General features: G+C 40.5%; 1 protein-coding gene across 1 annotated transcript; it reads right to left on the reverse strand.

The window, feature by feature from the left end:
• Window positions 1-127: 127 nt before the first annotated feature.
• On the reverse strand, window positions 128-24,857 carry wdfy1 (WD repeat and FYVE domain containing 1). The gene is made up of 12 exons (XM_049576944.1): window positions 24,655-24,857; window positions 21,046-21,113; window positions 20,799-20,872; window positions 20,541-20,595; window positions 16,437-16,587; window positions 16,221-16,333; window positions 9,814-9,940; window positions 8,926-9,031; window positions 8,617-8,718; window positions 8,398-8,528; window positions 8,179-8,287; window positions 128-6,657 (listed from the first exon to the last, which is right to left on the reverse strand). The coding sequence occupies exons 1-12, from the start codon at window positions 24,789-24,791 to the stop codon at window positions 6,598-6,600; spliced, it is 1,233 nt and encodes a 410-aa protein (XP_049432901.1). The 5' UTR covers window positions 24,792-24,857; the 3' UTR covers window positions 128-6,597.
• Window positions 24,858-25,673: the final 816 nt, after the last annotated feature.

Below are 25,673 nucleotides of genomic sequence, written 5' to 3' on the forward strand. Positions count from 1 at the left end.
GTAATTTCTGCCCAGCACCTTTAAAAAGCCCTTTAACTGACTGTGAGTTGATTTGTAAATGCACGCTTGAATAAAGAAACTGTACTGATTGTTTTGTCTCGTTGTTGTCAGAAAAAAAGCAGTCAAATAAACATATCAGAATATCTTTATTAAGCATCTTTTTTGTCTCTGTGCGTCCTGGTTCGAGGGCCCAGAGAGATGTATGTCAGTACTGTATTGTCAACAAAAGTATTTAAAAATACAATTATTTTGAGAGATACATTAACAACAGCAAATGTCTTTTACAAGCATCCAAAGAGAAAAAGTCAATTTACAGAGTTTGAGATTATGGGCCATGGTGTTGTGGGAAATGAGTCATGTTTAAAAGTGTTGATGTGGCCTCTCATCAACATGAAGCCCATCCATTCTAGTGTCTGATGAACCAGAAACAAAATGACCCCTACAAGTGCTCCATTTCCTTTCTTCCTGCGACCAGCCGGCAGCTCTGAAAATTTGTTTCTGTAAAGAGCTAATCCTGCCGTCCATCACACCTCTAACATCTTGACCATCTGCTGCGGAGTTCAGTCTCCGCAGCCAGAAAGCCTTTTATCACCGAACGCAATCTGTTACAAGGACGTGATAAAAAGAAATGACCGGAAGAAGCATGTCCGGTTAACTGAAAAAGGAAAGGAGAGCTTTGACTCCTGATTGTACGGCAGCATCGTCAATAACCCTGTAGATCCCAGATGACGCTTAGTGAAGTGACTTTGTGTGATACTTAGGGTTGGACTGAGATCAGTTTGCCAATATTCAGGTATGTGACATCTGGGAGAATCAATGTAATCAGGATTTCACTCTATAAAGGGGGAAACTGCTGGTGTGAACTTATTTAATGTTTAGACTGTGCAGAAATATACAAGTAAGTCAAAGTAAAACTACAAAGTTACCTGCGTCTAAATCGCCAACAGGTTGGTAAATGCTGGTAAATACTCCACGACTCCATCTGGTGGGATGAACTACAGCTAGCTAGCTGCTTGAAAGTAAGATTATAAATTCTTTAAAACAATTGACAGCCCACCTAAATTTGAATTTCCTAGGATAGTGAGTGCATGACCTGCCCTACTCTCCATCTGATTGGCTAGTACTCATTCCCTTTGTTGGTTGAGTTGGTTAGGTTAAGGCAAGAGGAGTGGGATTGGTTAACGCGCGTCAAGTGCACTAAATGTGAACATGCACTGGATACGTCAGGCTGCAGCCCGTCAACAGACAACCACGCAAAGTTATTACTACTTACACTGAAAGATCTGTACTTCCTCCACCTCTGCGTTAGCTTAGAATCATTTGAAAACACCCACTAATTAAACTCAATTTCTCACCTGAAAATCCGATCTCCAGAGCTATGACCCGCCAGGCAATATGTTTTTGGTCTTTACAATGACGGGACTGTGGATCGATTAGCTCGGGATATTTCTCGACCTCAACAACGAGTCTGTCCTCATCCATTCTTTGTCACACAGGAGACACAGCAACAGAGTTCTCTTTATGCATTAATGGTGAGGAGAGGAGTCGAGCTGCCATCGGAGCAGAGAAAAAGAGCTGCGATGGGAACTGATACAAGTAGAGAGCAAGTGGGGTGTAAAAGTGCATTTAATTCAGTGAGCGGCGAGACTGGAAATAGGACAGTGGCGTGAAGTGCCGTCCAGGACATGCGTCTGGCCACCAGCGTTTGGGTTGTAGATTGAAAATAATAGGGGCGTAATAATAGGGGCATAATTTTGGATGCGTGACGTTCGCTGCCGGTGTGTTTGGCCTTAAGAATGTCAGGGTGAGCCAATCAGAAGCAGAGTAAGGCAAGTAGGGCAGGTCATGCCTTCGCTATCTTAGGAAACACAAATTTGCTGAGTGGCTGTAAACCCAGGTGAGTGGGGTTTGCGTATTTTGTCAGAATATTAGCCTGCTTTTGTATCCCTTGCTAATACCATGCCTGCATACTGCCCCTTGACCAGAAGTTGTTTATGAGCTAGTTAACGTTGTCTTTTTCTAAAATAGCAGAGGTTTGGCGACAGTAAGAGTGCAAAAGAGCTAAACTTCTCAAATTTCTTATACACCACGGATCAAATGACTTTGTGTATTTTGATGGGGGGTCACTTGTTGTGACAAATCCATCAGGATTCATCACCAAATTCTGCATTTCCCCAGCTATATGGAGGGTTCTGTCTTTAAAGGAATACTTCACCCACAAAATGATCAGTTCTTCTTGCATTAATTTGGACTCACATTCATCAACTGTCTGGAAACAGGTGTTCAAATGAATGCTAATGTACTTCTCGTCCGCCTGATGTGTGAATAGGCAGTTTTATAATTTGTGCCACTCTCCGTAGTGGTTCCCAGAACTACATCAGTTATTACAGCTTTCACATTTTACATTTTTTACTAGCTCTTTTAAAGCTGCACAAATCAAGTATTTTTATATTAACACTGAATAAAATTACTAAATGTGAACATGAGATGTGTTGTTTTTAGTGACAGAAAGAAGAACCATCACCCAACTTTGAAGTTTTATGTAGCTATATGGGGCATATTAGCTTTTTCTTTTTTTGGTCTATTATGTTGCTCCACGTTGTGTAAAAAGGCAGCTGCCTGATTACACATTCACCATATCATCTTTGTAAAATGAGACGTCAGTTTTTTCAGGCTGTTTGGCTGCACATAAGTGGTCATAACCAACTATCAATCAATTAATAGAGCTTTAAAAACATATTTGTATTTCTTAATAATTAAGAAGAGTATTTTAAGGCATGTTTGATTGTACCAGAATACAGACGTAGACGCTGAAGGAGAAAAAGTTCTTGTTTGTTTGGAGGTGAATGAAAAAATTAAACATAATGAACATTCGTGTAAAAATATTGGCCACTGACAGAATGAATAAATATCAGCTTTCAGTCTAACCCCAAGTATTAATGTGTGACATCTAACTATCATGGAGAAAGGTGTTGATGATGGGAAACAACAGTGGTCATATTGATTAACCAATCAATCTCTGTCCGCATTAGGATGTAAAATACTGCCTGATCTGACACTGCAGTCCATCACTCAGTTTGCATGTGCTTCATTAATGTTTGACATGTTCTACTTCTGCTGAATGGGCACAAAGAAAAGTAAACAACACTTTACAATGATAATAGATAAATACTTTACTACAAATATAAATATACACTACATGATCAAAAACCTGGAATGTGACTACATTTTGAAAATCAGGAATTCCCACATTATAATGCTATTTATTTCCACTTACAATAAGGCAAGCGTTAGTCTAACATTAGAAGATACTAGCCGTTATTTACAGGGACGCTACATCGAATCCAGCTATTACCCGACCCAAATCTGAACTTACAAAAAAATGTTGTTTCATTCAAAGACAAAAGACCACGAGTTTGTGCAATTCAGTGCAGTGGTGAGAGCGGTATGAGACATCCTTGATACACAGATGGGAGGGGGGGACAGGAGAGCTTAGGGCAAAAAAAAAAAAAAAGGATGAAAGGAAATGCAAACGAGACATCCAGAGCTTCAGAACAGACTGAGTGCATGAGCATGAATGAGCATGAGCGAACAGTCGTAAGCACTGATAAACCACTAAAAAGGCTTTGTGAGTGTGTCCTTCTCTCTTTAAGGCTTTTGAAGGAACACAGGCAGCTCTGATCTGACCCGCCATTCAGCTGGGGACGATTCAACACGCCAGCATTTAGTGCTACATGTAGTTTAGAGTACCTCTCCAAAACCTAAGTGCCTTTCTAGTGAGAGAAGAGCCAATTTTGCACCACAAAAAAAAACTTGCAATATTTATGTTTTTTTTTTTTTTTTTTTTTTTTTTTAAATTAAAGATAGAAAGTAATTCTCATGAGGTGTTAGAATCTTGGGTATAAACCTTGAGTGCTGTGTGATATCCACATACACAATTAAAGTTCTTCACAGAGGCTGATAAATATCTGTTACATTGTTTAAAGAGTCATTTCACCCCCAAAATCAAAAATACGTATTTTTCCTTTTACCTGTATTGCTGTTTATGTATCTAGATTGTTTTGTTGTGAGTTACTGAGCGTTGGAGAGATGACTTTGAGAGATGTCTGCCTTCTCTCGAATATAATGCAACTAAAAAGAAAATTATGACCCAATCACTCAAAATAATCCAGACCTCCCAGTTTGCTATGTTTTAAGTCTAACAAACAATGAATGCTCTAAAACAATCAACAAAATGTCAAAAAAGGTAATACTTTATTCTTTCATCTATTTTCCTTACTAAACACAAAAATACGACGATACACTTTCTGAATTCAAGTGTCTTGCCTTCAACAAACTATCTTAACTGACTTGTTAACTCATCCTAAAACACTCCTTACTGTAAATCAACAGAAACTCTTAGTCAAGTTGGATTTATACTTCTGCAGCAAACCAATGTCACACAAACTACACACCGCGGTGACACAAGTCATGTGTGTGATTTATCCTGGCTTCATATGAGCAGAGGAAATCTCCGCTAGCTCCTAGGCTAATTTATACAATGTAAAATGCTATAGGCGTGTGCTAATAATGTTAGCATGTTGTATTTGTTTGGAAAACGTGTTTAGTATCAGACAGTTGTTTTGTCAGTGAACCTTGTGAGCTGTAATGGAGCTGAATTTTCTAACGTTACCTTTGTTAAATGTTGCTGTTGTCCCTGGCTTCATATGAGTAGAGGAAAACTTTGCTAGCTGCTAGGCTAATTTATACAATGTAAAATGCCATAGGCTTATGCTAATAACATTAGCATGTTGTATTTGTGGGGAAAATGTGTCCAGATAAGGACAAATGCTGTGTCTTTGTATCCTGCAAGTTATAATGTCGCCAATCTCTCTCTGCAGTCTCTCTATGCTGTTCACATCGACAGTCTTGTAACGTTATCCCCAGCACCTGCAGTTGCCATGTTTCCTAGCTCAGCTGACCTGTTCCACCTGTTCCACCAGTAGCACTATGTATAATACATCTGATATACAGCCTCTCTGTACGAGTTTAATAGAGATATGCATCTGTGTTTTTGAGGTTATTGAAAATCTTATCGTCTGGCTTTCTAAATACACTGCCGTCTCAGGTAGGCACTATTTTCTTTCTACCGAACTACACCCACCAACTGCATCACCACACAGAAGGAAGCATGTGTGATAAGGTGGGAAGAAAATAGTTTCTACATGAAACTGCTCAAAACAAAGTCTGTGGAATATCTTGAGTAACCAGTTAATGATGTCTGGAAGAGACATTTTTTGGTACTTTGAGCACCACAAGTCGAGTGATATCTACTTTCATTATACTGAAGAGAAGGCAGACAGCTCTATGGCTGATATCTCCAACACTCTGCAACTCACACCAAAACAATCTAGACTGATAAACAGCAACACAGGTCAGAGGAAAATATGTATTTTGATTTGGGGGTGAACTGTCCCTTTAAACTTGTTGTTGCCAAAACAATATTGGAGGCTGAAATGATCCCAGCTCCTCAAATCTTGAATTGTAGTCTGACTGGTCCACCTCAGGACGGCTGCAACAGGGTGTTAAATGCTGCTGCTGTCGGTGCATGTTACTATGGTAATGCTTTTCATATTTCCCATGCCTCACCTGGCTGGGTCAGTGATGTCATGCAAGCATCTGACAAACACATCAAATTTCAACGGCAGCATCTCTGAGTGTATCAAGAGATTTACTTTGTATATGAAAAAAACGGGCTGTTCTATTGATTCCCTTATCGCGCTGAGTGATTACACATTAATTATGGTTACAACTGACATGACGAGCCCCCGCCCAGTGACAACCTACTGATGTAAAACCTCCTGAGAGTGATTTAAGGCCAACTAGTGAAAGAAAAGAAAGCTGAAAAAGAGAGGAAAGAAAGACAGAAAAAGCTGATCGCTTTGATCAGTGAGTCATTTCAAGCAACCATCGACTGACTATACACATGATGCTGGGCTATATACAGATGGTTAGGGTTTGTTTGTTACGTTACAGTGACTGATTAATAGGTAGTTAGTGGGCCACAGTAATAAGCAAGCTAGTGTATGTTTGTACAGGATTGCCAGGTCAGCGCTTTAGTGAAACCTAACTTTACAGTATGAGGGTAATAAAAAAAATGACCTTTGTCAAAAGAAGCATGGGAAAAATTTAATATAATGTAAACACTAATACCAATACCATTCCTCCCAACAGGAGAAACCATTACGATACATGCACACATGTACACACACACACACGCGCACACACAAAATTGTGCTTCGGGTTCTGTTTCGGATCAGAGCAAAAAGTCGAAAAATTAGCCACACATACTTTCATGTAGGACTGACGGTTAGTGAAAGTAAAGATTTGTTTTGAGAAGCAACAAGAATGTGGAGGACTGTCGATACACACACACAGACACACACAGACACACACATACACACGCACACCCACGCACACATTCACCGAGAGCAGGCCTGGTTGTAGCAGAGGATCCCAGCAGTGATGGGGAGATGTACTGTACAGAGGGGTTTCCATGACAGTGGAAGAGTGGGCGGAGCATGAAGGGGGTGGGGGCATGTAGTTGGGCTGGACCAATCAGCGCGAGGAGAAGCCTGTTGCTAAGCTACAGCCAACCACCTGCGTCACATCCCAGATCTGTGGAGACAAACAGCCAATAATAATGACAGCGGCCTGGTGCAAAGCTGCGTTTGAGCATTCTACATCATCAGTGAGAGAACAGTGTTACTGCTTCAGCACTTTCAGGATGTTTACACGTTATTAATCTGATAGATTTAAGACTTTGAGACAGTTTTACTGATCATTTTAACCAAATTGCACAATGGAAATTAACAGAAAGAAAGCAATGATTCTTACAAAAAAAGCTCTACAAGATGTACAAGACCTCCACACTTGAACATCGGAGTGATATATAAAGAAAAGTCTTTCTCTTCTTTCTGCCCTACTGAAAAAGTTTAATGGAGAATAGACAGTTGTCTGCTTGAATATAGCCACTGTGACGTCACCCACTGGTTTGTGGACCCGTTTTGGAGCCTCGAATTTGGCAGTTTGGCCATCAAGACGGTGTATCATACAGTCCCAAGGGCCGTATTCACAAAGCTTCCAAGTGCTAAGAGTTGCTCTTAATGAAAAAAATCTAAGAACATTCTTGGCATCCTCATATTTTCTTAGAATTTCTCCTTTGAGTTAAGACTAATTTCTCATAGAGATAAAAGTTATCACAAAGGATCTCAGACCTTAAGAGAGCTCCTAAAGTGACAAACTGTTAGGAGCAGGGACGGGGACTTTTAAGAGGCCTAAGAGTTTCTTAATCAGAGGAGAAAATGGTGGAAACACAAAGAGGTCGGAGACATATTCTCCAAGCACTGGATGGCAGTGAGTTAATAAAATGACCACAACACTAAGATATATGGAAAACTGTAAAAACACAACCGTGCAGCAGAGATGACTTGAGTCTGTCCCAACTTTCCATCAGCAGTGATCACACTGACAACTCTTTAACTGTCAGCAGTTAATTTCATTTCTACTGGGTGTCCACACCTTACAGGCTCACAAAGGGGCGTGTCTGTGACAACCAAACACATCTGTTAAAAGAAAGCATCACACCTAGCAATGGAGACGACCACACCTCCTCACCAAGGTAAAACTTTCTGTCCCTTCTGTGCTCAGAGTCACTCTGAGAACTTTCCTAAATCACTCCTAAGTTAGGACTCCTTACTATAAATTTCCAGGCTAAGTTAGGAGCTCTCTCAGAGTGTTGAATACGGCTCCTTGGGGCTACAGCCACTTCTTTATACAGTCTATGAGATGGACAGAGGAGTAGATTATGCTGCAGCAGTGGTTTTAAGGAGCTCCTATGAAAGCTTTGCTGCTTTGTTTCCTCTGTGTAGCAAACATGAACCTAAGCTCACCACAGTGACTACAACATTTTCAGAGTGTCTATATTGTTGTTTAATAACAGACACAGACAATGGGATGCAGTGCATGAAGGATTGTTCACATACTGCCTACAGACACTCTGATTCCACACCAGGAATCTAAATCTGATAAACAGCTTAAAAAATATGCTGGTTTGATTCGTCTTTGTGTGATCACTCTGTGTGTGACACTGCCTGAATACATGCATGAATTATCTGGTATCAAAGAACTGTTGTTGACCTTAACAATGCGGTCGCTTCCACAAGTGACCATCAGGCCTCTGGATGGGTCCATGTCCATGTGGGCGATGTTGTGTTTCCCCTCGTGGAAGGTGGCCAATGGCGTTCGACTGCGCAAAACACACACAAACACACACAACATTTAATCACAGCTGCTCTGAGTAAACTCAACATATTTTGTTATGTTTTATTACAAAACTTGGAGAAGCCATTTACTCACTCTTCATCTTTGATGGATTCAAAGCAGGCGTCACACACCCGCACCGGGAACTCGAAGCCCATGATCGGAAACGTGGTGCGTTTAGAACTACATTTCCCACACACAGCCTTGCCACACTTCCTGCAGTGGTGCTGCACAAAGGAAAAACACTCCTGTATTAGCATGACTGGTGGGCTGAGGGCGTCAATACTGCTGAAGACACTGGTCAGACTCTCCTACCTGTCTGAGCCCCAGGGTCTTAGTGTCCCACATCTGCTTTATGTTCCAGAAGAAAGGCTGCTCACACTTCTGACAAGAGTCGCTATCTAACCACTGGGGCGCCTGCAGAGACACGTGCAGTATAAGGCCATCAGTAAACATGCAGAAACTCACAAGTGCTGCAAAAAAATCACCTTTACCAATGCAAGCAGCATGAAAATAAAAGGCACATGCTGCAAGAATGTACCCAAACCTTGTATTTCCCAAAGTCTAAGCTGACTGTATCATTACACTCTTTATGTGTGTGACAGCTGTAACAGTGATGCAAACCTCTTCTCTCTGTGTGTCCATGTTCCACACTGCCATGCCTCCGTCGGCTGAGCATGACACCAGCTGCCTGGTCAACTGGAGGTAACGCAGGGCCTGAACACGCTCACTGAGGGAGACAATGAATACAGAGAATGAGTGAATAGGGAGGAAAGCGACGAGGATTATAATTTAATTATAATTTAAACCCAAATTAAGCAATGTTTTCAGCAGAAATCAGTGAGAATCAACACCCAACTCTGCAGCTCTACAGCCTCTCATCACAGTTTGTCTTGGTATTTAGGCTTCCTGTTTACTGTGTAGTTCAGTCTAAGCAGCTCTCATGAATCGGCAAACATTTCCAGTACTTTATAAACCCACTACAAGCTCCCTGCCAGCACCAAAATACACACAAAGTTAGAGTTAGAGAATCAGGGTCAGCTTGCTCTGATTTATTGTGGCCCAAAATGACAAACACTGCTTTCATACAAAAAGCACCACCAAGTATAAAGACGAACTTTAAACTCAAATGCCAAAAGATAAAAAGGCAAAATCCAGTGTAAGGAAAAAGGAGTGCCAAAAGAGTTAAAGGCCGGGTTATACCAGGATTTAGGACTTGTCAGAACTACAAGGGCATTACAACTCTCATTTTTACAGGTGTCCGAGAGACAAACCTCTGCACTGTAAATCCTGCACACGTCAGTGTACATGGGCTTTGCTGATGACTCCTGTAACTGGGGGAGGGGGACTAACAGGTGGTGAAATATGTATGAAGGCCGAGAGGTGGAGATGAAAGCAGAATCAGTGCCTGGGGACAGCTGTTACTGACACCACCTTCCCTTCTGATTTTAAGCCTCCCAGTCCCTGACAAACACCAAGGAGGTGACATAAACTCAGCACAGATGGACTTACTGGTGTCCCTGTAACAGTAACGTTCGTCCTTTGCGGCCCCCGATGTCCCACATGATGACGCTGTGGTCGGAGGCCCCTGAGAACAGCAGCCTCTGGACAGGGTCCCACCACAGGGTCGCTATACTACCTGGAGAAGAGAGGAGAGAAAGAAACACACTTGTTACATGGGTTATTTCTGTCTCTTGAGGGACAGTTATTATCTGACCTGTTGGCTCCACCTGGTGCCTGCTGGGAGAACTACAGGAAGCTCTGACCAAACACCTTAAACCTGGAGCTTATTAGAGCTGGAGGACGCTCTCTCTTTGAATTTGAATGAGGCCTGTTTTTCTATTGTTGTGCACCATACTGATTTAATGTGACCAAGATCTCATTATTTGATCAATTATAGGAGTATTTCATTCCTTGCTTGCTGAAGAGTGTGACGCTCCTCCAGGCTACCACCCTACGAGTTTAAAGTATGTTGTTAACAGAGCGGACATCCTGAATACTTGATTTGGGAAAAGCAAAGAGCTGCCCAATTAGAATTGTGTAATGTCCAAATCAATATAATATAAACATTTATTATTTAACTAACCTGAAAGCAACAAGGAAACCTTAGCCCAGATTCACACTGTGCTTCAACTAGCCCTGGGTTATATGTCAGTAAGAACACGTAATTCATGTTAAAGGAGAACACCGCTTAAGTTAAAAACTCCAACATGTTAATTAATGGCCTCGTTAAGTGCAATCAAGATTTGTGAACATGAGCTACCTACTAGGGCTGCCCTGACTCCGGGTTTTTTTCTGACCTAATTGTATTGCGGAGTTTTGCACAGCAGCGACCGGATCTTTGCTCTCAAACCACAAAAAAATGTGATGGCACAACAGTCTCCTTCAGTACATTATTCTATGCTTTCTTTTGATTTTCACATTGGCTAGTCATCCTGTTTAATTTGTCTTCTGATTAAATGGGAACCGCTGAAACAAGTTGTAGGAAGCCTCTGCAAGTAATTGGTTGCTGGCAGACACTCTGTGCTGCAATAAAATGGTTAATCAGCAGTGCCGTGCACTGTGGAGCCGATGCGCTGCTGGTTCTGCCGGCCTGAATAGAATATAATGTCTATAGCCTTACTGTTGTGTACAGCCTTATAGACTGAGCTGAGTAGTGATGCGCTGGTCGACCCGTAACCCACGGGACCCGCAAATGGACCTGCGGGTCGGGCAGCAGTGATCGTCTGTTAAATTGGTCTGTAAATGATATTTTGACATTATTATTATAATCTATTAATCTATAATCTATTACTGTCATGGCATCCGAAGGTACTGATGCGTTGAGCAGGTGACAGTCCGCGGTCGTTTTCAAAACACACTTGTGTCACGCACTCCAAAAGAAACTTGCTGAAACTTTAAACAATAATTTATTGTACAAAACGGGGAAAAAAACGTTGACAAAAACGGTTCCATAATTCATATTAAATTCAAAAGATAACGAAAACACAGCTACAAGTTAGAGGGAATAGTGATAAAGTGGTAAAACTTGGCATTGATCCACAGCCTCAGATGGATGTGCTCAAGCGTGCCGTGCACACAAGCTCCGTTGGTAGGCGATACTATATTTTCACATTTTTAACAATGCAATTTAAAAGTTTAGATTTCTATTGATAACCTACATTTACCAACAACAAAAAGACTACATTTAGCACCAAAAAAATATGTAAAAAAAAAAATAATAAAAAAAAAAAAAAGTAAATAAAAAAATGAATATCGAATACCAAATTTTCATAACAAATACCTACCCATAGAAATGAATATTGAAATATCCGAATATTTGGGTACAGCCCTACTACCTACTCTCTCTTGAAGCTGAAAACCAGAGAAGTTTAAACTTGTGATGTCATAAGGTATAAAGTCCAGAGCTGCTCCACAGACAATAAATAGGATATCCTAAGGTAAGCTCATTTTCAGGGAATAACCCTGCAGACTTGGGGCTAACCCTACTCCAGAGCAGGGCCATTCAGCCCTTGGCTGAAGTCAGGGTTAGCCCACTTCAGCTGTGTCAGGATTGTGCCAGTGTTAATGCTTTTTTAGCCCCGGGCAAACAGCTCCTGTGTGAAAACACCTGTGAGTCAAATTTCTTGTTTCCTCTGATTCTGACTGCCATTCCCGACATTGCTTACCAACTTTTCAGGTACCTAAAAAACACTCTAAAAAGTTCCAGTCAGAAAAAATGTGAAAGAGAAACAATAAGGAATATCCCCAAAAAAATCAATCCCAAATTAAAATCCTGAAACAAGGTGCATATATATATGCATATATATATATATATATATATATATATATATATTTAAAGATATTTTTTTTTTGGGCTTTTTAGCCTTTAATGTACAGGACAGACAAGTGTGAAGGGGGGAGCAAAGGGGCACAGGCTGGAGTCGAACCTGGCCCGCCGCAGCAACAGCCCTGTACATGGGGCGCCCACTCTACCACTAAGCCACCGGCGCCCCACGGTGTATATTTAAAGACATAATTAGAAATAAAAAACAGACCAAAGGCTGCTGTCACTGGTCTGAATATAGGTGGCCACTGAAAGATTTCATTGCTAACAGTTTAAGGAGTGACAGTATTAGCATTTAAAGCTTTTTTTTAACTGACAAAGGTTATTAGGAATGCACAGATACATATCGGACTGATAAATTATTGTTCGATACCGGGACGTTTCTACTATTATGTGGTATTCCAATAATCAAAATCATAGCCGATAAATAGTGCAGATAACACAAAGTCAAACTGCTTTCACTGACTTAACAAGGGCAGCATCTACACACCCCAACATAGTGTGTGGGAGCACATGTACCTCTAAAGCTGGTTTGACAGCGGCCAATAAACATAGAGAAGAAGAAGAACAACTGCTGCAGGCTGACTAGAGAGCAAAACGTGAGGTGTTTCACAACATTATGGTGCTGAGGTGCTTTGATGTGATGATGAGACAGTGATGGTGATGAGACAGTGATGGTGATGAGACAGTGCCTGGATGTGTTTAAAGAAATGTAGGTGACGATACAGATATTTCTTAAATCATACACTGATTAAAGTTGACTTTACTTTCACATCCTCACATTTACTATGTTTATCTGTAGCACTGGGAAATATGGGGACCGGGCATTGAGGGTAGGCCATTTGACAGTACCCCTTCTTTTTCACAGCCTAATGCTGGCAGCCTTTCTCACTCTCCGGTGTGCATGAAGTACAGGTTATACACTTCTGTTTAAAATGCAAAAATGTGAAATGATGGGTTATTGTATCAGTTATCAGCCATGAGAAACAGGTAATTATCGGTTATCCGTTATCGGTATTGACTGAAAAAATCCATATTGTGCATCACTAAAAGTTACATGTCTATTCTTGGCCTTTGGCTTTAAATCAGCAGGAACTCTGTTGTATTCAGCTGATCGACTACACAGCACGGACCATCTGCCTTCTCGTTCACTGTCCGTGGCCAACAACAGCTCACAGCTATGTTGTTACAGCAAACAGCTGATGTCTTTAAAATGCTGTAACTGTACTTCTGATTTTGTTGACTCACAGATTTTCCAAACAAGTCAACTTGCAACAACTTAATGCTTTCCATGTTTCCACTGAAACCTTCAGCACTCACCGAGACTCTGGGACAATAAAGCTCTTGAAGTGAGACCAGTCATATGATGAATAATAGCCTGCGGCAGGTGGTGGTGGACTGATTAGGCTGGCAGTGACTGTACATGAGTCACAGGGCCACCACATTCACACAGTGCACCATACTACCATGGAAACTTGTCATCGAACAGGTTTTTAAAGCCTTTTAGGGTATTCTGCCTTTTACACAAAGTATTCTCACAGAGCCACAGACAGCACACTATGATAAACAACTGTAGGGAGCCAGACCACACACTGGGATCGGTATTCCTAACCACATTATTGACATTGTTTGGAGCTAATGTGGTGAAAAGCACCAAACAAAACACTAAATATAACTTCACTATCCTCTGCTGAAGGCATGCTCCCATCAGCTGTCATCAGAGAAAAGAAAGACAAATATTTAAACATGAAAATATATTAAAAAAGAACCACTTCCACTGAGAGCAAACAGAAAACTCTGATGAAAGACTAAGGTGAGCTCTGACCTTTCCATTCTGTTTTTTCAAATTTAATCCATCATATTTTCCACTGAATATCTGGGAGGAACTCCTGCTTGTGCACAGCTTGAACTCCACACCACACCCAATAATGTGTATTATTATCAGTCATATTAATATGTATCATCATGAGCACTAACAGAGATCAAAGAGAGAGGCAGGAAATAAAAAGAATATATAATTGGTGGAAGGATTTGTATTAGGCTTGGGCGTTATCAAAGTTTCACAGAAATCCCGATGGCATGATTTTAAATACCTTCGAAAATACAGATGCTCCTCTTTTACCAAACTGGTGCGGAGATGTTGCATCGAGGGGATATATTGTAGTGTACAGCATGCGCCACCAGAGGTCACTCTTTAATGGTGGAACAGGAAGCTCAGCTGAGAAAGAAGGCTACTGTGAGCGGTGGGGATAATGTTACAGTAATAGTAAAAAGCCGATCAGTGATAGCAGGATGATAGCAGGACAAAAAGCATGTACAGCGAGCATATTTTCGCACATAACTCAGTGAATCAAGGCTTTATTCAAACCAAACCAGAGCTGGTGATTGTTGGAACAGTGGGAAGACGGACTGAGACAAATCTGCTGAGTTTTATTTTGTTTCTGAGTTTGAATGAAGAGTGTTTTATGGGTTAACATGGCAACTAAGCTACTCTTAGTTCGGTGGAAAAGAGAAACTTGAACTTGAATTCAGAAGTGCACGGTTGTGTTTTTCTGTTTAATAAGTAAATAGGTGCAGGCATATTTCCTTTTATGACATTTTAACTTGTGGAATGTGACAAACTTTCTGCTCGAATACATCTCCCAGCTGAAACTACGAGGAGGGCGCCGAAACACACCTGCACGAATATATCGGTTACCGCAGGTTGCTAGGCTAAGAGTGGCCGGTTGGAAAATTTTAACAAATCACCCGACCCAAAATCGTAAGCTGCATGGTACAATGACTTCTATCGCTTGCCGTTACACACTGTGTACTCCAGTGAATTGAAGGGAAGTATGAAGGCATGAAAAGCATATACTGCTTAGGCCAAATTTATTTTATATTTTCTATATTTCAAGAGGCAAGAGCACAATTACAATATCTGTCCCAGCTGGCTTACCTGTAGATGATATGTCTTTGGTAACAGGGTGTCTACGGGTATAAGAATATTAAATTTAATGCTTTTTTTAGACCTTATTCAAGATTTGCAGGTAAGTATAATTTTACAGTATACAATATGTGTGGTCCCGTGCAGAGGCAGGCTTTATGTGGGTTAAACTAAATTATGCCAACAGATAAATGAAAGTTTAAAGTAAAAGTTTCAGTGGTTGGTTTCAAGGTTTGTAATATCAGTATTGATGTTTACGCACAAGAGCTTGACTCATGTTGACAAAAAGGAATAAAGAGATGGAAAAATGAAACAGAGATCGTCATCAAGTCCGACGAGTCATCCTCACCCTCTTCTCAACAAGCTCATGAGCACATGTGTGATGAGTGCCCAAAGAAGAACAGAGGGAAGTGTTTGTTTCACACAGTAGAGCACTCTTGGGGCTCATTTTTTGCTGTGGGATACATTTTCTTAGCTCAGCCACAAGCACACTGAACCCTTGAGCATGAATCCCATCTGAGTAACGCATTCATCCTTTGATGAAGCTTTTATATTTTCATGGGAGTTTTCATGAATAACAATACAACAACACAGCTGCCAGATCTCGACTCAAACAAGCAGATGTGGGAATTTCCACAGCCGAATGAGAAATAACATTTTCCATCACAGTCATCATCCTCCAAACCAAGTGATGGGATTTCTTGTGGAGAAGTGGTTTCACATCCTGCTATCAGAGCTCTACTCACTTCGAAAGTCAATGTCAGACCCTGTAATGCTTTTGTGGCTCAATGCTCTATTTGACCTCATGTATGCAGGCCCTTTCTTTTTTTGGCACTTAAAATGACATAAGTGTTTTTTTAATGATGTTTAAAAGCTGTTAAACTTTGTAAGGAATCCACAGAGCATATGTCATCACATTGGATTTCTTTCATTTTCTTGCATGATGAAGTTATGTGGAGGAATCTGGGTCATCTATTATTTACCGCGACCACATCTGCATATCTGGCTTCAGCATCAGGAGCCTGCGTGTGTGTGGAAGTATGTGAGGCAAACTATTTATTCTGAGACTTTGTGCGATTCACCTTTGCTAGGAGAAAACAGTTCTGTGCCAATGACAAATGTGATTCTTTGTGTAGGCAGGTGTGAGCGTAGGGTGTGTGTCTTTACCTTCATGCCCCTTCAGTGTAGTGATGGTGGAGTACGTCTGCTTCTCCAGTTTCAGCAGCGTGATCTGTCCTGAGTAATCGCCAACAAAGGCATGCTGCGTCTCATGATCGTATCTGAGTGGGCAGTCAGGGCTGAAACAGACTCTACATATCACTACTTAGCTGATTCATATTCTTAATACACTGCACACACACACAGTGAGTGACTGAAGGATACTGTAGGCAGGAGGCCCAGGCTGTGAAGTAGTGTCTCCCCAGCATGCTGCCGCTCTGGGTGCACATCCAGCTCACACTCTTGTCGTGGCCAGTGCTCACCACCCACTCGCTCTCCAGGGAGAACACCATATCTGACACACGGTTCTGGTGGGCTGCAAAACACACACACATTAATTATTAAACATGCACAAGTCACGGTGGATGAACATCAAACAAGATCACATCTGTTCCACTGGGCTTTATATCCGAGCCGCCATGGATAAGACTAATTTGCCCTTTCCATGTGCTGATCCAACCAGAGAGTCTGCTAAGTGTCTCTGTAATCCAGACTAAGACAGACGAATCCCTTCAAACGATCTGTACTCATCAGTCTTAATGGCCCATCTGGGGATCACATCTAAGGTAGTCTGGTATAGCCAGACCTCTCTGCACATTTCATTTTAGTGCTGCGCCAGTGCTGGAGGAAGGTCTGGCTGAATCCATCATAATTTTGTGCTAAGGGAGAAAAATGCTTCTGGTTGTTTGTATTGCTTTAAAGCAGTGGTTCCCAACCGGTGGGTCGTAGGTCCATTCTGAATGTCAAGTCTGTAAAAAACACACTTTATTTTGAAGTACAGCGAATATCCGGGACAGAGCTTTTATTTTGAAGTGCTCTTCTATAGAGACAACTGACAGCTACCTAAAGGAGACGGCAAACTAGCTTGACAACATGGCCAAACACATGTATGACGCTCAATACATTAAACTGTGTGGACCTTGATCTAATGACTGAGGAGAGATCTGGATCTCGTGGCTGGACCAGTTGGGAACAACTGCTTTAAACCAATCACAATCTTTTTGGGCAGTGTCTTTCTTATTCTAGTGCTCCTTTTCCTGAAAGACTCTTTGCTCATGGAATTGGAAACAAGCATTTAAGACACATTTTTGTGAAACACTCCCTAAATAGATCTAACTAATTACTTTGTTTCCCGTAACCTGCAGCTGTTCTTGGTTCAATGATTTTTGTCCTTTGTGCAGAGTGTGCAGAACACTCTTCTTGTTAGCATCAAGACATTCTTACTTACTTACTTGCTGTGTGGAGGTTTGGGGAAAAACATAAAACAATCACAAATCTGATTTACTTGCTTCAGAAAAGAGCGATCAGAATCATAAACAGAGCCGATTAGCCACATAAATTATTCATAAATTCACGGGCACTCAAAATTAGTGAACTTGTGGATCTTAAAGCAGCATCACTGATGTACAAAGCAAACAACAGCATGTTACCAGACTGTGTCCGGAGGTTGTGTCATATAAGACAATGTCAGTATGAACTGAGAGGACACTGTATGTTCACAGAAAGACCAGAACAAACATGTGTTTCAGTATGTGGAGTACATTTGTGGAGTGAGTTAGAAACAGAAATGAAAGTGTGCAATACACACTACAGATTAAAAAAAATATTTAAAACACAAAGGGCTGCTATTGTGACTATTGACCTGTTGCACACTTGGTACGTTCCTACTGGCACTCAAGTTTTTATTTGTGACAGTTTAATTTGCACTACTGTATTTTATTTGCACTATTTATACTACAGGTTTTTTATTGCACTTTTTATGATTATATAATAAAGTTTATTATCTTTTTGTCTTATCTTAAGATGTTTAACAAATATAAAACTGAAGTACAAACACCAGAGTCAACTTTAAATGTGTTTGGGATATCTGGGCAGACAACAGGCGTATATAATGTATATATACTTAGTTACGTCAGTTTCTTATTGCTCTGTATATTTTAAAGAAGCTGACAAAAACAATGAATGTTAAAAGGGCAGGTGTAATAAGCTAAGGCTTCAGCTGTCACCTTTGGGTCCTGTTTTGTTTTTTTTAATAATGCTAAAAAACATTAACTCAATGTTTATGTATTGTCTATCTAGCAGTATATTTGCATTTTACAAGTTGGAAAATGACTGAAATAAACTCAACTAAACAAAAGAACACTGTCACCATGTTCACATAACACTGCAGAACACATTTGCTTTTAATTAATCTGAACTACATCGAGAAGTTTCCAAAATCCTTTCCATCACTCTGTCACATCAATTACAACCCGACTGAACATACTATGTAAGCTGTTTTTAAGCAGTGGCTAATGGGCTGCTTAAAAAAAGAAAGGTCAATATTTCCTCGTCTGCAGCTCTGAAGAAAGAAACACTGACTGCCAAAAGGCAAATGAAGATGGTAAGCCCTGTCTGACTTTGAAGTGCACAGAAACATCCTGAGGCCTGTTTGATCTGATAGTGACTCATGTTTTTGCTGTTCAGGCTCCGCTGCTTGATTTTGCTACAAGTGGTGGAAACCAGATGGAGCATTCCAGTGGCGACGCTGACGTGATGTTTTACCAGCAACAGGCTGCCCATTAGTTCCATATGATCCTCCACTGAGGAGGCTGAGAGGCTGCTGATGCAGTCACAGCAACTGTGTTCTGTTCATAACCTACCAGTTATGACAACGGACACAGGAGATGCAAACAAAGATTATGACCAGGGCTGCAAGTGACAAATATTTTCATCTGCAGATTGTTTCCTTTATTAATTTTTTAGTCTTTAAAATGCTTGAAAAACTGTGAAAAAAGCACATCACAACTGACATTTTCAGAGGTCTTGTTCTGTTAAACCCGATAAACAGTGTGCCAGTTTGGGTTGTCCACGACAAACGAAGACCAACATAAGGGAAACGTGGTGATATCTTTGGTCGTGACTGACTCTAAAACAGTGGTGCTGCATCACACAATAACCTGTGCAGCATCCTTACACACTCAGAATGGGAAGCTAACGTACATCGTAGCCTGTGATTCAGTAGGCGCTATCATCGCACAGTCTGCAGACATCAAACATGATGTTGTACCCAAGTTTATCAGATCCATGTTGCACAGTGAAGTGTGCACTTAAGTCTGGAGGAGGCTATAGACCCAATGCCCAAAACCCAAAGATTCTCGCTTTGCAATGAGGAAAAAAGCAGCAAATCATCTCATTTGAGAAGACTACTTTTCTGTTAATGGACCGATCAGTTTGTGCTTCAGCTCTAGTATTGAATATAAATGAGTGCCTGCCTGGGCTGTTGTGTAACAATAAATCTATCTGGATCGATATATCAACTCAATGATCAACGAGCCAGTATCATCGCTGCAGAGAGATACGCCTTTATTTTCAAATTCCCGCAGCACATCAGTGTCACCACTTCTGTACACGCACACCTCCTTTCTAAACACTCAAACAGTGCCAGTGCGCTAGCGCCATGCAGCCAAGAAAAGACAATGAGGATGTTTACTAGAGTCGGCTCATATCGACCACAGGCCCCTGAATTATATCTAATCAACATTGTGTTGTGGCCACAGTCCTGCTGCTGATTCACACTATTTGGCTGATCAAGAGCTGTCTGCAATGACACGATAAGAAACACAGCGATGTGCCAACAAACGGAAGGAACAACAAAGACTGTAAGCCAGAAGCATGATCTCTTAAGCGCACACACATCTGTCTGATTTGATGCAGTAATGAATACAAGACAGAGGATAAAATGAAGGGTTTCTAACATGAAAGCAGTTTTGTCAGCTGCGCTAGATCTTGCTAATACTTTGCTTTTATTAAATATTTGAAATTTCAGTTGTGATTTTGAGTCCAGTACACAGAACAAATGTGTGAGAGTCATTTCTAGCAAGTCATTCTAGTTCCCTACTATTTTCTGAGTCACTTTAATGCATCACCTGACCTGGTGTCTCAGGAACCTTCAACTAAAGACAGGTGCACTGTGTAAGGAAGGCGTGGAAGACGCCACAGGGTTCAAGTCTTTGACTGCTGTGTGTTTAGTTAATCTTAGTTTATTGTTGATGATAAAATCATTTACTACCCCACTGATCTGAACTTTGTTTTGTAAAGGCCTGTTTATTTGGGGAATGTTTGTTTGGGGATTTTTTATTGAACACAACAGTCAAGACAATTAGATTATAGCGTCATCCTGCAAATCAATCAACTGTTAAACCAACCAAAGGCCCTGGATCATCAAATACTGAGTACAATTAAACCAAAGATAGCAAGTTGATCATATCTCGTCATCTGATACCTCACCTGGATATGTTTTTACATGGTTCATCTTGTTGAAGTCTTCAGAGATAAGAAACTCCTAGAAGGTGAGCAAACACACAAAAAAGAAACAAGTTTCAAATCAAATAACTCTCCTGGCCCTGCAGGCATGTAGAGGAGTCCAAATATTGAAATTGTGGTCTATTCAAACCAGATATGTAGGTTATTTTTTTAGACTAGACTACTTGAACAAACTAAAGAGTGATCCAAGAGCATGAAGCCATTTGAGTTAGCTTCACTCACCACAACAGCTCCATTGTCTTGGCCTATGAAGATGCGTCTGCTGTCATGGTGGTACGACATGCAGGAGCACGGAGCTAAGAGAGAAAGTATACATTAGCCACGAGCAGGGAAGTCCCTACACACACGCCATGTTGTGGAGAGACGTGCACTGTATTGCTGTATTCCTTTTTTCCTAACACAGTCAACCGTGTAAACACACACATATTTGCAGTTCTTCTTCTAAATGAAGCAGTGCAGTCTTACTTACAGGACACTGTGTGGTAGATGCTCGGCCAGTACTGACCGCTGTCTCTTTTCAGCCAAACTCGGATGGTTCTGAGGGAAAATGGAAAACAACAAATTCAATGCAATTTCCAGCATCTTCTCAATGGCCATTCTGTGGTCTGTGTTATCTTATTAGGTTGATTAATAATAATATCTTACTTGCTGTTTACAGGACCTATCCTGCAGTTAAATATATACTTAATATGAAACAGAGAATTTTCAGTATACATGATGGAAATATCGACTGGAGAGAGACCCTTATTTGGCACTGGGCTTAATCCTCATGTGGGAAACCAGCCCTAAATCTCTTTACACACAATGCTTCCTGATTCTTTTCACAAAACAGCACTGGCAGGGGCAGGGTGACGAATCTACTATATTAACTGTGTCTGAAAAACTTCAGCTGGTGAAAATTATTCTTGGCAGATTGTTTTTTTAGTATTATCCAAAGACACCAAAGCCATGAACATAAGCTGCATTAATGTTACTGTTGATGATTAAACCTTAAACCCTGCTGTGCTTTGATACATTTTAACACTTATATGGTGCACATTTCAGCACCCCTCTCTAACAATATATAAAAATGGACAACTTTACAAAGATCAAATGTAGCATCGTGTTGTGTTTTTGAAAACCATGTTAACCACACAAAATGACCATTTGTATGTCAATTGTGCAGACTCATCAAGTTTCATTTATCCAGTCATAGGCTCAGTATTTCCCAAATGCACTGAAGCTAAAACCTTAGTATTCAAAACTGAACTGAAAGTGAAACTTAACGATACTTTCTTCAAAGCCAGACTTCAATACTATGGTTTTATAACAAAAATGCCTGTGTTTGGGAAGTACTGAGCACACAACTAGATAAATGAGATTTGGATTGTACCGCACAAGCTGTGTGACAGTTTGTAACAGATGTTTTTAAATGGTTTTGCTGTTGTTAGACATGGTCCCAAATCCATCAGTAAATCCATATGTTCACAGTCTTCCATGGATGCATGCAAGAAAAAAGATATTCTTCACGACTTTAAAGGTAACACAGCATGACTTACTGATACACAAATGGTCATTTAGTTGGTGAAGTGTTCCTTTAACTTTTCAGTTCAAGTGCATTTAAAATGAGCTACTGTTATGGGGGACGTCCAGCTCATCTGGTAGAGCCAACGCTCCATGAACAAAGGCTGTGTCCTTGCAGCAGTGGTTGCGGGTTCGAGTTCAATCCACAACCCTTTGCTGCGTACAAGTTTAAAAAAAGCTACTGTCAACCATTTTAAGAAATCAGGCTGAAGGTTTTACTTCTGTTCCAGTAAAATGTTTGCTGTGCAACACACACACACACACACACACACACACACACACACAATATCAAAACCAGCACCTGTTTCATGCAGGAACCTGAATGTAAGACTGCTACATTATCACCCCGCAACTTCCCTATTGAATATTAAGTCGGTTACATGTGTGATGGAAACCGCATCTCATTTCTTCACAGCCTTCAAGTTCCTTTATCTATAAATGAGGATGTTGCTTCTTCACACTTGTAACCAAGCATGACAGCCATAATGTGAAAGACAGATGTGACCATGCTTACACCTTCACATCTGTGATTATCTGGCTAACGCCCAGTGGTGTAAGGTAGCTGTGACGGACCCCAGTGCACGCTTGTACGTACACATGTTGTCTCGTCACATGATCAGAGATCATGAGACCTGACACTGATAACATCAACATACATATTACCCAACAATCATCATTGAATATCTGTATGACAAAAAATAATACAGAAAATAAGAAATTATTAATTGAAAACTTATAATAGTTTTATATAGTTTATTTTGAATAAGCATATATATATTTGTTATAGATGCTGTTGACTATTTTACAAAACATAAAGAAAAAATCATGATGTAGACTGGTTTGACTTACTCAAGGGCATATATAGCAAACGACACTGTATTTAATTCAATGAGAGTTCTTCTTTGAACATAGGTATATTTCCATGTTGGCAGTCGCTCATAAAGGCCCATTCTCCACCCAACACATTATTGGAGGCCTCAAGCGGGATTTATACTTCTGCATCAAATTGTCGTCATACCGTACGCCGTAGCCTGATGTGCCCCTCCCCAGAAATGTAACCACACATCACAGTGACGCTGAGCTCCTGTCTGTTTCCCTCAGTGGAAACAAAGCTTTTATTTGCTTTAATTTCACAGATAAAAAACAATTAATTGTGAAGACAATAAAGCCTCCAGAAAATAGCATTTTAAGTCATCTGTGTGATTTATCCTGGCTTCATAAGAGCAGGGGAAATCTATGCTCGTCACTAGGCTAAATTATTCAATGTAAAATGCCGTAGGCTTGTGCTAATAACGTTAGCATGTTGTATTTGTGGGGAAATGTGTCCAGATAAAGACAAGTGTTTGTCTGTGAATGCTGCGAGTTATAGTGAGCTGATCTGTGTACTTGTGTTTGAAACAGTCTCTATTAAGCCATGTTTAATGTGTGTTTAATGTGCGTTTAGTGTCACTGTGTGTTTAATGTGTGTTTTGAATCAACTCAACTTTACAGCACTTCACAGAAACCCCATTACCAACCACTGGTTTGGAGGTGTAACTGCAGACTTGCAGAGTGACACAGACAGACAACCACACAAGTATAAATGCTCACAATGGCCTAGGCTATGTGCGTACGCTCTCCACTTGACTTGGGATTTATACTTGGGGGGGACACTAAGTACCCCAAGACCCCACCCTGCCCGGACTGTGTGTATTTACGCCCCTGCTGCTGCCACAGAGAGTGAAGTGAAGAGAGCTATCAAATAGTTTATCTGCTGCCTTCAAGTTTGGTTGAAAACATGGTATTTACTTTATGTTGTTTATTACTCCAAAAGCATTTTCTGTAGCACCCAGATTGTCAAGATGTGATGTTCAGGGGCGTATTAAATCATGCGTAACTTAGATGTCAGTCCCTATAAAGCAACAAGTAAACAAGAAAAATAAACAACTTAATAGGGCACCCTTAGTTATCGTTGTTCTCATAAAATCAAACCATAATGAGTCAATCAACATCTTTTCTGCAAGGTCCGTTTCATTAAAAGAATTAAACCTTTGTAGATTACGAGGAGCCCCTGAAGGTAGCTATAGCTTTTGGGAAAGTGCGTTGTTTACTATGAGAAGTAGCTAGCTGGCTAACTAGCTACGTCAATACAGCCCAACTCATTGTAATACTACTGCGTGGACAAATGTTGAACCGTAGAGCCCAGTTTTATAAAATAAAAATCTATTTTAATATTGCCGTATATATATATATATTACGGTCGGTTGTTTGATCGCGGTTATGTTACGGGGACGTTTTACTCTTCATGGATTTTTACCCCTCACACACCCTCCTTTGCTAACACACCGGCTCCATATGGAATATCACAACCTAAATATTTCATACTGGGAGAGAAAACCTGTTGTTTCCTCTGTTCCTCTGTCAGTTTTCATCCAGGGTACCGGGAATTATAATTGTATTAACCAGCAAATAGACCGAGCCCGCTAGCTACTGCCGATAGGCTAACGTTACCGTTAGCCTGCTTGGTGAAACTCACCTGTCCTCGCTGACCGTGATCACTCCATCTTCTTTTGGTATTAAAACGGCCGCATTGACAGCGTCTGTGTGGCCTTCGATCTTGTTGAGAAGGATCGGTCTGGCGGTTTGGGGCCTCGAGTGGATCTCCGCAGCCATGGTTTGAAGTATCCAGCAGTGTTTCCCTTCAGCTGATTTTCCTCCTCACTCGCCAGTGAAGGAGATCAGCTGACACCCGGAGCCGCTGTCAGGATTACCGTAATCACTGCAAGACTGGGGCACGAGCAGTTTCACCACATACCGTAACACTCTGACTTTATTCTCAATCAGGGGGGTAAATATAGAGAAAATATAGACCATCATGATTTTCTTCTTCCTTTTCTTTTCTCTTATTTGAGTAAAATAGTCACTATTATAATCTATAACAAAATTCAAATGCCTATTCCCCATGAACTTAACTAATAAACTTAAATTAAATGTATATTTGGCCCTGTGATAGTCTGGTGACCTGCCCACGGTGTATCCCACCTCTCGCCCAGTGGAAAGGATAAGCGGTTACGGAAATGAATGAATGAACTGTATATTTGAAAAAATATTAAATTAAGTAAATAATAATTTTATTTGATATTTTTGTAATACACAGGTATGTAGTGATGGTTGTTGGGCAACATGTATGTTAATGTTGCCTAATGTCAAGGCTTTATTTGATCATGTGACAAGACAATACCATATCTAGTAGCTAGTTTAGGCACATTTTTTACTGTGACAATATTTATTTAACTTAATTATAGCAGTCATTATACTACTATTCCCCTTCAGTAAATAGGCAGAAATGAATAAATAAATCAAGGATGTATTATTAGCCAAGCTAATCACAAAAAAACATTCCATATTAATAATATTAATAAATTGATATTCTATCAATTTAGTAATGTGAGACAATATATCATCTTAGATCTTGAATATCCTAATATAATAAGTGTTGTCTTTTCCTGGTCTTAAAGGCTGCATTGCAGTAAAGTGATGTCATTTTCTGAACTT

The sequence above is a fragment of the Epinephelus fuscoguttatus genome, linkage group LG5 (genome assembly GCF_011397635.1).
Source record: "Epinephelus fuscoguttatus linkage group LG5, E.fuscoguttatus.final_Chr_v1".
NCBI classification, from domain to species: domain Eukaryota; kingdom Metazoa; phylum Chordata; class Actinopteri; order Perciformes; family Serranidae; genus Epinephelus; species Epinephelus fuscoguttatus.